The 15,855-nt window shown below is 53.4% G+C and overlaps 2 protein-coding genes across 5 annotated transcripts in view; one reads left to right on the forward strand and one right to left on the reverse strand.

Annotated features, from left to right (window-relative positions):
* Positions 1-623, reverse strand: part of STRN4 (striatin 4) — a 24,392-nt gene extending 23,769 nt beyond the window's left edge. For all 3 annotated transcript variants that reach the window (XR_012912476.1, XR_012912475.1, XM_075993192.1), the window contains exon 1: positions 299-623. Coding sequence is in view for 1 of the 3 variants with exons in the window: in XM_075993192.1 (XP_075849307.1) it covers positions 299-580 (282 nt within the window). In the remaining 2 variants the exon portion in view is untranslated. The remainder of the gene's footprint in view (positions 1-298) is intronic.
* On the forward strand, positions 69-12,150 carry FKRP (fukutin related protein). Of its 2 annotated transcripts, none has more exons than XM_012761503.3 (3): positions 69-241; positions 1,842-1,903; positions 5,593-12,150. In XM_012761503.3, the coding sequence occupies exon 3, from the start codon at positions 5,632-5,634 to the stop codon at positions 7,117-7,119; it is 1,488 nt and encodes a 495-aa protein (XP_012616957.2). In that variant the 5' UTR covers positions 69-241; positions 1,842-1,903; positions 5,593-5,631; the 3' UTR covers positions 7,120-12,150. The 2 variants fall into 2 exon arrangements, with proteins under 2 accessions (XP_012616957.2, XP_012616958.2); XM_012761504.3 differs by lacking the exon at positions 69-241 and adding an exon at positions 758-1,142.
* Positions 12,151-15,855: the final 3,705 nt, after the last annotated feature.

A 15,855-nucleotide genomic window follows, 5' to 3' on the forward strand; every position in this document is an offset into this window, starting at 1 on the left:
GCGGTTCTGAGCCCTTCGAACCTTTCCCTCGGCCGGTCCCGGTCCGTCCCTCCCACTCCCGGGTCCCCACACTCCCGCCTCGAGCCGTCCGGGTCCCCTCGGGTCCCCTCCCGCCCCGGGTCCCCTCAGGAGCCCCCTCGGACGGCCCCTCACTCGCTCTCCGGGCCCGTCGCGGTCCCCTCCCGCCCCCCCGGCCGTCCCGACGGCCATTGCTCCAAGATGGCGGCGGCGGCGGCGGCGGGTGAGGCCGGGCCGGGCCGGGCCGGGTGAGGGGCGGGGGTCCCGGGGCGGCGCTCACCTGCAACTCGGCGCGCTCGGCCTCCCAGCGGGCCTTCTCGGCCTCAAAGCGCGCCCACTCGTGCTGGATAAAGTGCAGGATCCCGGGCAGGCTCAGGGGCTCGGGGCCGGCCGTGGGCCCGGGGCTGCCTCCGCCGCCGCCTCCCTTCCCCGCCGGGCCGGGCCCGGGGGCAGGGGCAGAGACCGGGGCAGCCCCAGTCGGGCCGGGGCCGGCGCCTGAGCCGAGCGGGCGGCAGGAGGAGGCGGCGGCGGCGACCGCGGCGGCCGCTCGCTCCTCCATCATGGAGGCCCCGGGGCCGGCCCGCGCGCCCACTGTGCCTCGCGCGCCTGCGCGGCCGCGCCAACGCCCCCCCCCTTCGCGCGCCCGGCTGAGGACAGGGAGGGGGTGGCGGCGGCGAGCACGAGGCCGGGCGCGAGCCTTGCCCACCTTGGTCGACCCCAAAGATGAGCGTGCCTGGGGGGTGGGGGGGTGGACAGAGGCAGGGCGGGGCGCACGCCCTGAAGTGGGCAAAGGAGACCCAGGCCCCGGTCGACGGTCACCCTGGCAAAAGCGAGACTTAGGAAGGGGCTGCTTTCTGCCCCCCTCCTCCCACTTCGTCCCGATGAAAGAATCTTACCCCTTCCAGACCCAAATAACACTCTCCTGGACACTTTCCCTCTTTGACAGAAGGGGCGATCACTAGAGGTAGTTTGAACGGTGGCCCCATCCTCTCTGATTTCTGGCCAGGTCGGTTGTCATGGTAACCCTTCTCAAGCCTGGAGCCCCCAGTTTCCCCACCCTTCCACCTTTGTGGTTATGAAGTTCCAAACCTCTCTGGAATCCACACCAGGAGAAGGTTGCTAAGGTAACCTAAGTCCCTGGTGGTCCTTCTGCTCCTGCCCTCATCAGTACTATGGCAACCCCTCCCCACCAAGCACTCAGGTAGAAAGGACCCCAGCCCCAAGGACACTGATCTCCAAGAGAACACCTCTTCCCCAACCCTTCCCTCGTAGCCACCCTGCTGATATTACCATGGTAACCATCTTCTATGGACCAAATCTACCAGGTGTTTTTATTTAGAGGAGGAGCTGCTCTGCTGAGGCTCAGTTGCTATGGTTACAGGGCCTGGACCATCCCCAGGGAAGTGAGAAACAGGCAAGGCCAAGCCCTGGTTACTATAGTAACAGGGCAGCCACCCCCTCCCCCTTTTCCAGTGACTCTAGGAACCAGGCCCACCAAAGTACAGGACGTTTTAAGATTCTGTCTCAGGGTGGAGCATATCTAGGGAGGGAGGGGTTGTCATAGTAACAGCTTCTGTCACTTCTAGCCCCACTTTTCTGAACATTCATGAGAGAGGGATGGTTGGTTATAGGTTGCTATGATAACTGACATCCCTACCACCCACCCTGCCCCACTCCTGAGCTGCCCCAGGTGGTGCTCAAGCTTATGAGACTTCAAAAGAAAGAATTCCCTGACCTTCTAGTAGCCATTTTTGTGGGTAAGATGAAATTGTGCTCTAGTACACAGAATTGGCTAATTCGGGGTCTTCTGGTTCTTTCCTCAGCAGTGCAACTGAGCTGGGCTGGAACTGCCCTCCTGGAACTCCCCAAGCCTGCAACCTAGGAGGTAAGAAGTCCCTTGGTGTCATCAACACTCACATGGAAACTGCCCTTTCCTTATTCCCAGAGGCTTTCCCACATACCTCCCATTTTTTTCTTACCGTCACATTCCCATTCTCCAGATGCAGGGGCTGAGGCTCAGGCTTGAAGGGAGTCTGGCCACTTAACATTGTTTTGTGGGGAACAAGAGACAATAAGGTCTCAGCTTAGCTGAGTCCCCTGTTTTCTCTCATGCCCCTGCTGCCTTCCTGCCATATCTGTAGGTTGTGTGTTTGGATTTTATCTTCTAGATGGCCAGCCCAATGACTGCCGTGTTCATCCTGTGAGAACACCCCATAAATATGTTTGTTGTGTTAATGGGTTGAATTAATTAATTAACGTGCTGTATTTAGCTTTGAAAGCACCTGCCAATTTCGGGCTGGGGAAGGCTCCCCAAAGATGGTCTGAGAGTTGGGCCTTCTGCGTGGACCCCAGAGAAACAGCAGAGTGTATTGGTTTAAAGCACAACTCTGGGGCCAGCTTCTTAGATCAAATCCTGGGTCCACCACTTCCCAGCCATGTGACCTTGAGCAAGCGGCTTCATTTCTCTGTGCCTCAGTTTCCTCATCTTTAATTGTGATCATAACATGAGGATTAAATGAGTGAATGTACACAAAGTACTTAGGACAAGACCTGGCCCATGGTGAGCCAATAGAATTGTTAGCATTATTTCTCTCGATTCAGAAAAGTATACAACATTCAGACCTTCAAAATCATTATTTCAGCCACCTTGCCCCAGTGAAGGGGTTTGCAGTCCTTATAGTTCCTACCTTACAGTTGGTGAAGCCAGGACTAACCTTGTCAGGGTACTAGATAATTCCTTTCTCCTTCTGAGTTTCCCTCACACCCCCATCAGCAGGTGGCTTCTCTTCATCCGGCCATCAGACCCACTAGAATCTAAGTGCCTGGTTTCTGTCCTTCCCTCGTAGGCACCTCCTGGCCCAGAGTCAGCCAGACAGAGTGGCGAGAGCCAGGGCCTTGGAAGTGGACACCTGGGTTCTGGTCCCTGTGTCCTTCCCATCTCTGAGCCCAGGTTCCCTATGTTAACAGTTCAAGTCATTGAACTGTTAACATTCATTCAACACCTATTTATTAAGCACCTGCTATATGCCAGGTGCTGGGCTGTGCTCTGGGGATACAGCAGGAAACAGAACAGACAAAACAGATCGCCACCTTCCATGGGGACTCTGACAGTAACCAGGACAAGTAAAACCCACATGATAACTTCTAGGGGAGAAAAAGAATGCAGGGATGGGGGACAGGAAGTATGGGGTGATAGGGAGATGCAGTTTTAAATAAGATGGCCAAAGGAAGGGTTCAGTTTCACTGGAAGGTGACATTTGAGCAAAGATCTGCAGGCCATGGGGGAGGAGCCACGTGGATACCTGGGGGAAGAGGAGCATCCTGCCCCTTTTTTTTTTTTGCCAAGTGTATTCTCAGCAGCGCTGGGGGTATAGCGCTGATCAAGAAAGCCCTGGGTCTGCCCTCCCAGGGCTCACAGCCTAGCAGGCAGAAACATCCATCCCCATCTGATGGACCAAAATGGGCAGGGCTGGGGGAGCCTAGAGGGATTCAGGAAGGGCTTCCTGGAGGGGGTGTCTGAGCTGAGGCCTCACGCATAAGTAGGTGTTCTCCAGGAGAAGAAGTATGGAAAGAAAGCATCCTTAAGAGGAGACTCTTTTAGACAGAAGGAATAGAATGTGCAGTCACTTAGAAATAAGTGACCTGTCTGAAAGAAAGGTCAGGGTGACTTAGGCATAGAGTTTGAGGAAGGCATAACAAAAGATGGGCTCGAACGGTGGGCAGGCAAGTGGAATGTTGTAAGAAACTTAAACTTTTCCCCAGGCACTGGGGAGCCATGGCAAGATCTGAGCAAGGAAGGGAGAGGTCATGTTTGTGCTTTAGACCCCTGTGGCTACCATGAAGAGGGTACTGGGGCAGGAGACGAGGGGGAGGTTGGGCAGGAACCTGGGTGGACCTGGGTTGAAGGGGGAACTACAGAAATGGGGAGGAGGGGTCAGAAGTATTTAGGAGGTAGGAAGATTAGCTGGATGTCCTCTCTCTGAGAAGGGCAGAAACCTATACAGATCCTTAATAGGGAAACTTTTGAGTACCTGCTGGGAACCACCTGTTCTGGAGACAAGCCAAGTCTTCAAAGCCTGTGATCGGGACAGGGAGACAGCGCCATCTGGGGCTTGCTAGGGAGGGTGGCCAATGAATGGACAGGGAGCGGCTGCCCTAAAGCTGGCAGGCAGTATCTAGAAGGTTGCATTCCAGTTAAAAAGTTTTTTTAATTGTAACAAAATACATATTACATAAAATGTATCATCTTAACTATTTTTAAGTACACAGTTCAGTAGTGTCAGGTGCATTAAAATTGTTGTGCAAATCTCCAGAACTTTTTCATCTTGCAAAACTGATCTTCAGGCCGGGCGCGGTGGCTCACGCCTGTAATCCTAGCACTCTGGGAGGCCGAGGCAGGCGGATTGCTCGAGGTCAGGAGTTCGAGACCAGCCTGAGCAAGAGCGAGACCCTGTCTCTACTATAAATAGAAAGAAATTAATTGGCCAACTAATATATATAGAAAAAACTAGCCGGGCATGGTGGCGCATGCCTGTAGTCCCAGCTACTTGGGAGCCTGAGGCAGGAGGATCGCTTGAGCCCAGGAGTTTGAGGTTGCTGTGAGTGAGGCTAACGCCATGGCACTCACTCTAGCCTGGGCAACAAAGCGAGACTCTGTCTCAAAAAAAAAAAAAAAACTGATCTTCAGTACCCATCAAACAGCTCCCCATTCCCCCTACCCACAGTCCCTGGCACCCAGCATTCTAACTGCTGTTCCTATGAGTTTGACCCACTCCATTTTAAAAAAATAAATTGAATTAGTGGCCAACATTTAAAACTTGGCCAGCCTGGGGAATAGCAAGACCCCATCTCTACAAAAAAATTTAAAAATTAGCCAGGCATGGTGGTGCATACCTGTAGTCCCAGCTACTCAGGAGGCTTAAGCCCAGGAGTTGGAGGCTGCAGTGAGCTATGATGACGCCACGCACTCCAGCCAGGGTCAGGGAGATGACCAGATGGCACAGGCTTGTGGGGTAATGCTTGGGGGCTGCAGCATCAGCCTCACCCTGGGCCAGGGTGAGGGAGCGAAGGGAAGAAGACAGGGAGAGTTCAGGGGGGCTTCCTGGAGGAGGGAACAGTAGAGAGGAAGTTGCAAGCTGGGTTGGGAATGGGGTTAGGGTATTTATAACTGAGCTGGCATCTGAATGGCAAGTAGACAGAGAAGGGTGGGACCACGTGGAAGGGAAGGTGATTCAACTGAAAAAAACTTATCGAGCACCTGATGCATGCCTGGCTCTGTGCTTCGTGGGCATTGAGGAGCCAGCAAGTGACCAAGACCCGCTCATGGGTCTCACACTCAGCGATGACTTAGAGTGGTCAGGCTGGAGTGGGGGGCTGAGGAAGCCCAGAGGGGGTGCATGGCCCAGCCTGGGAGGTCAGGGAAGGCTTCCTGGAGGAGAGGAAATCTGAGTTGACACCAAATAGGGAAAAGAAGGGGAACTGAGAAGGAACTGGGGACGCAGGGCAAGGCTGGGTGGGGCAAGGGAGGCGGTTCTGACAACCAGCTCCGGCTTTGCTCTCATCCCTCTTCCCCAGGATGCCTCGGAGGCCCAGCTAGGGCCTGACCCGGGCCCCATGCGGCTCACCCGCTGCCAGGCTGCCCTGGCAGCCGCCATCACACTCAACCTGCTGGTCCTCTTCTATGTCTCGTGGCTGCAGCACCAGCCCCGGCACGCCCGCGCCCGGGCCCCTCGCCATTCATCTGCCGCTGGGCCCCGTGTCACCATCCTAGTGCGGGAGTTCGAGGCTTTTGACAACGCTGTGCCCGAACTAGTGGACTCCTTCCTGCAGCAGGACCCAGCCCAGCCCGTGGTGGTGGTGGCCGACGCGCTCCCCTACCCGCCGCTGGCCCTGCCCCGCATCCCCAATGTTCGCCTGGCGCTGCTGCAGCCCGCCCTGGACCGGCCCGCTGCAGCCTCACGCCCGGAGACCTACGTGGCCACCGAGTTCGTGGCCCTGGTGCCTGATGGGGCGCGGGCCGAGGCACCGGGCCAGCTGGACCGCATGGTGGAGGCGCTGCGAGCGGGAAGCGCACGCCTGGTGGCCGCGCCGGTGGCCACAGCCAACCCCGCCAGGTGCCTGGCCCTGAACGTCAGCGTGCGAGAGTGGACCGCCCGCTATGGTCAGGTACCCACCGCGTCCCGCTGCGACGCCCTGGACGGGGACGCCGTGGTGCTCCTGCGCGCACGCGACCTCTTCAACCTCTCGGCGCCGCTGGCCCGGCCGGTGGGCGCCGGCCTGTTCCTGCAGACGGCCCTCCGCGGCTGGGCGGTGCAGCTGCTGGACCTGCCCTTCGCCGCGGCGCGCCAGCCCCCGCTCGCCACGGCGCACGCGCGCTGGAAGGCGGAGCGCGAGGGGCGCACTCGGCGCGCGGCGCTGCTCCACGCGCTGGGCATCCGCCTGGTGAGCTGGGAGGGCGGGCGGCTCGAGTGGTTCGGCTGCAGCAAGGAGACCACGCGCTGCTTCGGCACAGTGGTGGGCGACACCCCGGCCTACCTGTACGAAGGGCGTTGGACGCCGCCCTGCTGCCTGCGCGCGCTGCGCGAGACCGCCCGTTACGTGGTGGGGGTGCTGGAGGCGGCGGGGGTGCGCTACTGGCTGGAGGGCGGCTCGCTGCTGGGGGCGGCCCGCCACGGGGACATCATCCCGTGGGACTACGACGTGGACCTGGGCATCTACTTGGAGGACGTGGGCAACTGCGAGCAGCTGCGGGGAGCAGAGGCCGGCTCGGTGGTGGACGAGCGCGGCTTCGTGTGGGAGAAGGCCGTGGAGGGGGACTTCTTCCGCGTGCAGTACAGCGAGAGCAACCACCTGCATGTGGACCTGTGGCCCTTCTACCCCCGCAACGGGGTCATGACCAAGGACACGTGGCTAGACCACCGGCAAGACGTGGAGTTCCCGGAGCACTTCCTGCAGCCCCTGGTGCCTCTGCCCTTCGCCGGCTTCGTGGCGCAGGCGCCTAACAACTACCGTCGCTTCCTGGAGCTCAAGTTTGGCCCTGGGGTCATCGAGAACCCAGAGTACCCCAACCCGGCACTCCTGAGTTTGACGGGAAGCGGCTGAAGTCCTGCTGCCCTCGCCTGGGGCCCAGGGGACAGTCCTGTGTTTGGGGGAGTCTGGATGTGGAGCAGCTTGGTGTGGGCGATCGGGGCTGAGGGGGATGTGCTGCGGAGGGTTGGGAGAGTCAGCGAGAAAGGAAGAAATTAGAGGAGGCGCACGACGGAAGCTTGGCTTGGGCAGGAGGGAAGCTGGCCAAAGATGGTGGGAAGCGACACCCAGAGCATCTCCAGCCCCGCCCGCCGTGAGCGACGGATGTGTGCACGCGTCCTGGTAATTGAAGGAGCCAGCGATCCAGGCCGCCCTGCGAGGCCCAGCATAGTCCCAGGCCACACAGGACCCTGCCCAAGATTCCAAGTGCCCTGCGCTCTGGAGCTAGGGCAGAGTTTTGGAAAGCAAAGAGTGTAGGTTCCGGGGCCAGACTGGCGAGATTGAAACCCCAGCTCTACCCCTTACTAGTTAGGTGGGCCTGGGGTTGGTGTCCCAGTTCTCTGTGCTCACCTGGTGGCCTCCGGGCACCGAATGAGCCCCCGGGACCTTTGGCTGCTGGGATCCCTTGCGCCACTAGAGGGCGCGTCTGCGCCATCGCGTCTTTTGAGTCTTTGGACTTCAGTCCCCTGTGGGAGGCGGCACCGCGATGACTATCTCCTCTTCTTCCGGAAGGCGACCTCCTTCCCTCCTGGGAGAGCTCTGTGAGGTGCGTGCTGCTCTTAACTCACCTTGCGGAGAAAACCGGCTCAACTCTGAGGTGCGATCTGGTCACAAACGGGTGGTGGATCCGGGCTCCACCCCTTGTTATTACCTCATTCTTTCAGCTCTGCACCTGCTTCCCGGCTTGCCCGGCAGAGACGGCTGCTAGCATTCCCATTTTACAGATGAGAAAACTGAGGCCAGAATGGTAAAGTCACTCGCCCAAAGTCAGACGGCTTAGGAAGTGGCAGACTGGGGACTTGAACCCAGGCGGTCAGGCTCCAGAGACCACACTGGACTTACCCACTGTGCCCGTCCCTAGCGATGGCGCCCAGGACGGCGTCTGGGGAGGCCGTGCTACTTAGCAGGTGGAAGCATTGGCAGCCTGCCTTTTTTGATCATGCACCTGAGTAAATAGTATTAGGGTATGTGCTCCCAATATGTGTATATTTATTTATAAATTGTGTACGGGTATTGCTGTCCGTCTGTATATCAGTAATAACACTTAAATTATTCCATCTTAAATAGTAAATATGAATAGACGTTTTTATGTTTTCTCACCTCATCCCAGTGACTTTTTGCGCACACCCTTAGGTGTGTACATCTGGTTTTAGGGAGAACAGGTTAAAAAAAGTGCAGGCTCTGGGGTGAGAGAGGACGGCCTTCCAACCGCAGCACTGCCACTTCTCCCAGTCTGAACTTGGGCCTCCAGTAAGGCGTCTCTGCACCCCTGCTTTGCATCTGGGAGACCGGCAGTGAGATCGTTTATTCCACGGGAGTGGGTTTGCGGCAAAGGAGTCAAGAGTCGGGCTGGGATTGAATCTGGGCTTGGCCCTTTACTTTTTTTGCAGTCTCAGGCAAGTTGCTGCCTCTCTGAACCCCTGAACTGAGGGACTGGCAATATTGCAGAATTGTATATTTCTTGGAGGAGGAGGCTTCGTAGACCAGCAAGACAAACTAACTTGCTGAAGCTCAGACATCCAAAGACTGATTTCTTATAACTCAGCCTCTGCTTTTAACCACTGAACCCGCAAATGGGTCACAAAGAGACTGTCAGGTCCCCAGAGAACATTCTGGAAGTGTATGGGGACGGTTTGGGTTATCGCCATGAGAGGACAGTGCTCCTGGCTCTTGGAAGGCGTGGCCCAGGCATGTGGATGCCTAACGCACAGGCGCCTCCGCACAATAAAGTCAGTCCCTTGTCACATACCGTTTCCAAATGTCCTATTAGACGTTCATGGAGGAAAGAAGATATTCAAAATATTTTGCAACCTGTATGATAATATAAATTAATTATGTGTCAATATATGCATCAAATTTTAAAATATTCCTTTTCTCTAATCCAAGTGATCTTACCTTTATATACATATTTCTTCAGGTTGTTTACCAAGAATATAAGTTGAAACTCAACCCATCGTCAAATTGTTGTACTCAAATTGTTGTCTTTAGAAATTGTTTTGTTTTTTTAGACAAGGTTGGTTATCCCAACGAGAGTGCAGTAGTGGTGTGCTCATAGCTCACATAGCCTCAAACTCCTGGGCTCAATCGATCCTCCTGCCTCAGCCTCCTGAGTAGCTGGGACTACCAGGCACGGCCACCACGCCTGGCTAATTTTTTTTTATATTTTGTGGAAGCAGAGTCTCACTATGTTGCCCAGGCTGGTTTGGAGGCCCAGAGAGCCTCAAGGAATCTTCTTGCCTTGGCCTCCCAAAGTGCTGGGATTATATGTGTGAGCCACCGCGCCTGGCCATTGTTTACAAATTGTTGATGTGATTTCCTTCTTTTTTTTATGTAATTATTTCAAAATGTTAAGGGGTTACACATGATTTTGTTACCTGGATACACCCTACAATGCTGACGTCAGGGCTTTCAGCGTGCCCACCACCAGGCCAGTGTTTATGGTACCAGATAGGTAAATTTTCATTCCTCATCTCCCTCCCATGCTCTGGCTGATGTGAGTTCTTGATTGGTGGGCGCCATCTTTCGTAACGATGATCCTGCCTTCTCTGGATTTTGATACAGGGAATCATATCAGATGGTTCCAGCAACTTCCCACTAAATTGAGAATCAGGTGACTTGAAGTCTCAATAGATTAGGAAATTCTCCACTATGGCCATACCAGCCTGAACGCACCTGAGCTCGTGAAGCTAAGCAGGGTCGGGCCTGGTTAGTACTTGGATGGGTGGGATTCTCTTAGGATTAACCATAGAGTTTTGGGGTTTTCTCCTCTCCTCACTGTTCTGAGTTAACAGCAAATACATTAAAAACTTTTCTACCGGCCAGGCTTGGCGGCTCACACCTGTAAACCCAGCACTCTGGGAGGCCAAGGTGGGAGGATCACTTGAGCTCAGGAGTTTGAGACTAGTCTGAGCAAGAGACTTCGTCTCTACTAAAAATAGAAAAATTACCCGGGCATGGTGGTGTGCACCTCTAGTTCCAGCTACTTGGGAGGCTGAGGCAGGAGGATCGCTTGAGTCCAGGAGTTTTGAGGTTGCTGTGAGCTAGGCTGATGCCATGACACTCTAGCCTAGGCAACAAAGTGAGACTCTCTCAAAAAAGAAAAAAAACCCAACTTTTCTAGCCCCTGTAATACTATCTGATGGTTTTATATATTTGATATCTTTGTTATCAACTATGTTATATGACAAGAAACCTGTCACAATAATTAACTTGAAATAACAAGTTCATATTAGAATATGTCTTGAATTTCACTGCTTTCTCAATTACTCTTGTACTATTAACCATCCAGAATAGAAATATTTCAATATTTTAAATAGCATTTCCATGCTAGTTCAGACCAACTAAAATTTCGCCTTAGTTGGAGGTGAAATCCCTGGTAGTAATTATCTGAGCCCAGAGCCAACACTCTCTGGTAGACACAAAGTCCTTTTTATTTGTAAAATAGCCTCTGAATCTTCCAGGAAGTGCAACTACCATGCAAAAAATGAGGGAAGTTTGTATTGTGTTCTGTTAGAAACTTGGCCAGCCATCTTCCACCAGGTCACATTGCTCCCGGGCTGTTGGTAATTAGACACCAATGCCATGTGGTCCCCCGTGCATTGGGAAGTGTAAACAGTGAGGCTACCTCCTGGGGTTCTAGGAAGGTGTCCCCACACATTTGCACATTGAAATGCGAATCATGTGCAGGTTACATGCAAGTGCTTTTTGTGAATTAAATTAAAAAAGAAAAAAAAGAAAAAATGAAATCGTGTGCAGGTGAATTATATTCATATTATCTATAAACTTCAGGAGAGCAGAGAAAACCTTCCCAGAGCTGACATTGAAGCCAGCACATGGTCTGGGGTGGCCGTGCTAGTGGTTAAAAAACAAAAACATACCACGGATTATTTGCCTTTTGGTCAGTGGTCATTCCATGAGCCCCCGGACTTCCCTCTGACCCAGCAGCCAAAGGGTTAACATTGGCACAGTGGGAGGGACGGGAGATCCTAGTCCAGGGTGTTGTCTCATGGGCCACTGCCTTTGCCAAGCAGTACATATGTTGTGTCACCTCTGGGTGTTATGCAATATTTGCTCTGAAAAGCGAGTGGTGCGTTAAGACCTGTCCACAAATGCACCTTTGTGCACAGTCACGCCAAGCTGGACCCCGTCAACAAACTGCGGTACATCCAGACAATAGAACGCTCCTCAGTGGTTAAAGGAAAAAAAAAAAAGAGTAAACCACTGATATGTGCAAAACCATGAATAAATCCCCAAAGCATTATGTTACGTAAAAGCAGCCAGATGCAAAAAGCTACGTGGTCTGTGATTCCACCGATGTAATATTCTAGAAGGGAAAAGACTAATTCATGGTGACCAGAAGCAGATCAGTGGTTGCATAGGCCTGGGGGTAGAGGGAGGGGCAGACTGCAAAGAGGCACAGGGAAATTTGGGGGTGATGGGAATATCAGGTCTCTTGATTGTGGGGGTGTTTTTTCACGGTGTATGCATGTGTCGAAACTCATCCCATTGGCGACTTTAATGGTTGCAACTTATTGTGTGTAATAATGTCAATAGGCTGACCTCAAAAAGAGGAGATGGGGAGGGAGTCCAACAGGCCTGGAAACATTGGCCTGTCGCTGGAAAAGACAAACCCAAGCCTTCACCCTCTGCCTGTCCCCTGCCTCCCTGGTCCCAGTACTGCCACTCCAAGCCTAATGCAGGGCCAGCCAGGGCCCTCCCTCCCAAGCCAGGCTCCTAAGAAGAGGCAAGAGTGGTGGATGGGGAAATAGAGACAGGCAGAGGGGCCGGGCGCGGTGGCTCATGCCTGTAATCCTAGCACTCTGGGAGGCCGAGGCGGGCGGATTGCTTGAGGTCGGGAGTTCAAAACCAGCCTGAGCAAGAGCGAGACCCCATCTCTACTAAAAATAGAAAGAAATTAATTGGCCAACTAATATATATAGAAAAAATTAGCCGGGCATGGTGGCACATGCCTGTAGTCCCAGCTACTCAGGAGGCTGAGGCAGGAGGATTGCTTGAGCCCAGGAGTTTGAGGTTGCTGTGAGCTAGGCTGACGCCACGGCACTCACTCTAGCCTGGGCAATAAAGCGAGACTCTGTCTCAAAAAAAAAGAAAAAGAGACAGAGGGAGCTGGGAGCTGCTCCCCCCACAAGGAGTGGCCATCCAGGTGTGTTTCTTCTGCTCTTATGTCACCTTCACCAGCAGCCTCTGGGTGAGGCATGACAGAGCCATTGTCACTGGTGGGCGAGGCTCCGCAGTGCTCACCCAAGGTCACATAGGTGGCAGCTAGCAGAAGCAGGATGGAACCAGCCTGTCACAGCCAGGCACCTCTGTGGCTGGAGTGTGACCCGTTCATCCCGTGAGTATTCACTGAGCCCTACTATGCGTGTGTGTCAGGCCCCGTGCTGGGCTCGGAGCATACAGCAGTGACAAGACAGAGACAGCTCCCCCAGGGGTGCACTTCCTAGTGGGGACAGGCAGTAAACCACCAAACATAAAAAACAAGCGGCGTTAAGTGCGTATGTAAGTATGTTAGGTAGGCGATAATGGCTATTAAAGTAGAACAGGCTGGGCGCGGTGGCTCACGCCTGTCATCCCAGCACTTTGGGAGGCTGAGGCAGAAGGATCGCTTGAGCCCAGGAGTTTGAGGTTGCAGTGGGTTATGATTGTGCCACTGCACTCCAGCCTGGGTGACAGAGCAAGACCCTGTCTCTTTAAAAAAAAACCAAGTAGAACAGGGTAAGGGTTGGGTGAATGGGTGCGAGTGGGGAACAGGGAGAGGGGGTTGTAGGATTAAATAAATAAGGTGGTCAGAGAAAGTCTCACTCAGGGGACATTTGAACAAAGATGAGGAGGTATGGAAGGAGCCAGGTGGAGATCCGGGGGAAGCGTGTCCAGGCAGAGGAACAGCTAGTGCAAAGGCCCTGAGGCAGGAGCAGGCCTGGGATGTTCGAGGAATACCCAAGAGGCCAATGTTCTGCAGTGAGTGGGCGAGGGGGAGAGTGGGAAGAGGTGACGTCAGTGAGCGAGGGGGATCCTGCAGGGGCCTCGTGGGGCATGGCCAGCCCTTAAGCTTTTTCCCTGGGTGAGGCAGGAGCTTGGGAGTGGTCAGAGCAGAGGAGGGACGGAAGCTGCCTTAGATGGGAGTGCTGCCCTCTGGCGGCCATGCGCGGAACAGACGAAAGCGGCGAGGGCTGGGACAGGGAGCCGGTGGGAAGCTGGTCGTAAGTTGGGGGGGAGGGGAAGATGATGACAACCAGATGATGGTGGTGCCAGCGTGGGAGTGGCCAGATTTGGGGTTTCTTTTGAGGGCAGAGAAAACAGGATTGCTAATAGCTTGAAAGTGGGGCGTAAAGAGCAAAAGGAGGGAATAGCAGGGGAGGGAAATAAGTGGCCCCTTGTACCAGCCCCAGCTCCTGCACCCCTCGGCAGCCCCTGGGCCCCCAAACACCAGGCCCGAGCCAACCCTGGGGGAGCCAGACGTCCCCAAGCTCTCCAGACACCGTGGTTCTCCCCTCAGTGTGTGTCACCACAGGCCAGGCTGTCTGGCTTTGTCTGCCTGCAAAGTGCTGGGGGCCACATTGATGGGCTCCAGATTCTGACTCCCAGTATTTGGAGAAGGTGGCAGAGGGGGGCCACACCCCACCCCTTTCATTCCAAGCTGCCACTTCACCTTTCACCTGGCACTTGCACAGATCTCATTCCAAGACAGTTCACTGGTTTTAGAAAATGTCTGATGCAAACCCAGTCCTCTGTGTAGAAATAAAAAAATTAAAATTAAAAAAATTATTAGGCCAGGCAAGATGGCTCACGCCTGTATTCCTAGCACTCTGGGAGGCCGAGGCAGGAGTGTCGCTCAAGGGCAGGAGTTCGAAACCAGCCTGAGCAAGAGTGAGACCCCACTCTCTACTAAACAATAAAAAGAAATTAATTGGCCAACTAAAAATATATAGAAAAAATTAGCCGGGCATGGTGGCGCATGCCTGTAGTCCCAGCTACTCGGGAGGCTGAGGCAGGAGGATCTCTTAGGCCCAGGAGTTTGAGGTTGCTGTGAGCTAGGCTGATGCTACGGCACTCACTCTAGCCTGGGCAACAAAGTGAGACTCAGTCTCAAAAAATAAATAGGCTGGGCACGGTGGCTCACACCTGTAATCCTAGCACTCTGGGAGGCCGAGGCGGACGGATTGCTCGAGGTCAGGAGTTCGAAACCAGCCTCAGCAAGAGGGAGACCCCGTCTCTACTATAAATAGAAAGAAACTAATTGGCCAACTAATATATATAGAAAAAATTAACCGGGCATGGTGGTGCATGCCTGTAGTCCCAGCTACTCGGGAGGCTGAGGCAGGAGGATTGCCTGAGCCCAGGAGTTTGAGGTTGCTGTGAGCTAGGCTGACGCCACAGCACTCACTCTAGCCTGGGCAACAAAGCAAGACTCTGTCTCAAAAAAAAAAAAAAACCCAAAAAACAATAAAATAAAATAAATCCTAAAAAAAATAAAAATTAAAAATTAAAAAAATAATAAAATAAAAAACATTTCACATCATTATCTTAAATTGTCTTCTAGCCCTAACATTGGAATATTCTATAATAACTCCCAAGTCAAAGGTGCCATGAAGGACACGGGTGGGCCTGGTGGCAGGTAAGAACATGAGCTAGGCAGTCCTCGCACCGACTCTGCATCTCTGCTCTGTCCTGACCTTGGAAAAGCTTCTTAACTTCGGCAAACCTCAGTTTCCCAGACTGTAAAATGGGAAGAACAATTATGGTGCCCACTTCACAGGGTTGCTGTGACAATTCAGAGGGATCCTGCCTGGGAAGCTTCTAGCACAGACTCAGCCACATAGACACTGCTCTATAAAGGACAGGTGTTTTTCTTTATCATTATTTCTAGAGAAGCCGAGTAACGTGGTGTTTCAGCGCGTGCTGGAGGAATCTAAATCCCAGTTCTGCCACTTCCTGGCTGGGTGACCTTAGGGTAGGGACCTCCTTCTCTGTGCCTCCTTCCTCCTCTTTCAAATGGAGAACAAAATAACTGCAAGCGGCTCAGAGCTCTGTTTAGAAAAACATGTACGTGCAAAATCTTCATAACAGAATAATCATTCGGTAAATATTGACTGAATATTAACAGAGCTTAAGGAAAAGGTCTGGAGGCTACTTAAGCTTCTTTCCACACTGAGGAGGTTCTAGATGATTCTAGTTTTTCTACACGGCCTAAATCAGCATTTTAAGCAAAAATAGTGTCACATGCCTAGGAAATTTTAAAAATGGACTAGACAGCCAGGTGCAGTGGCTCATGTCTGTAATCCCAGCACTTTGGGAGGCCGAGGCGGGAGGATCTCTTAAACCCAGGAGTTTGAGAGCAGCCTGGGCAACATAGTGAGACCCTGTCTCTACAAAAAAAAATTTTAATTAGCTGGGCGTGGTGGCACATGCCTGTAGTCCCAGCTACTTGGGAGGCTGAGTCAAGAGGATTTCTTGAGCTCAGGAGTTTGAGGTTGCTGTGAGCTATGATCCAGTCACTGCACTCCAGCTTGGGGGCCAGAGTAGGACCCTGTCTCAAAAAAAACAAAAAAAGTGTGTATATGTATATATATA

The sequence above is a fragment of the Microcebus murinus genome, chromosome 16 (genome assembly GCF_040939455.1).
Source record: "Microcebus murinus isolate Inina chromosome 16, M.murinus_Inina_mat1.0, whole genome shotgun sequence".
Taxonomy (NCBI): Eukaryota; Metazoa; Chordata; class Mammalia; order Primates; family Cheirogaleidae; genus Microcebus; species Microcebus murinus.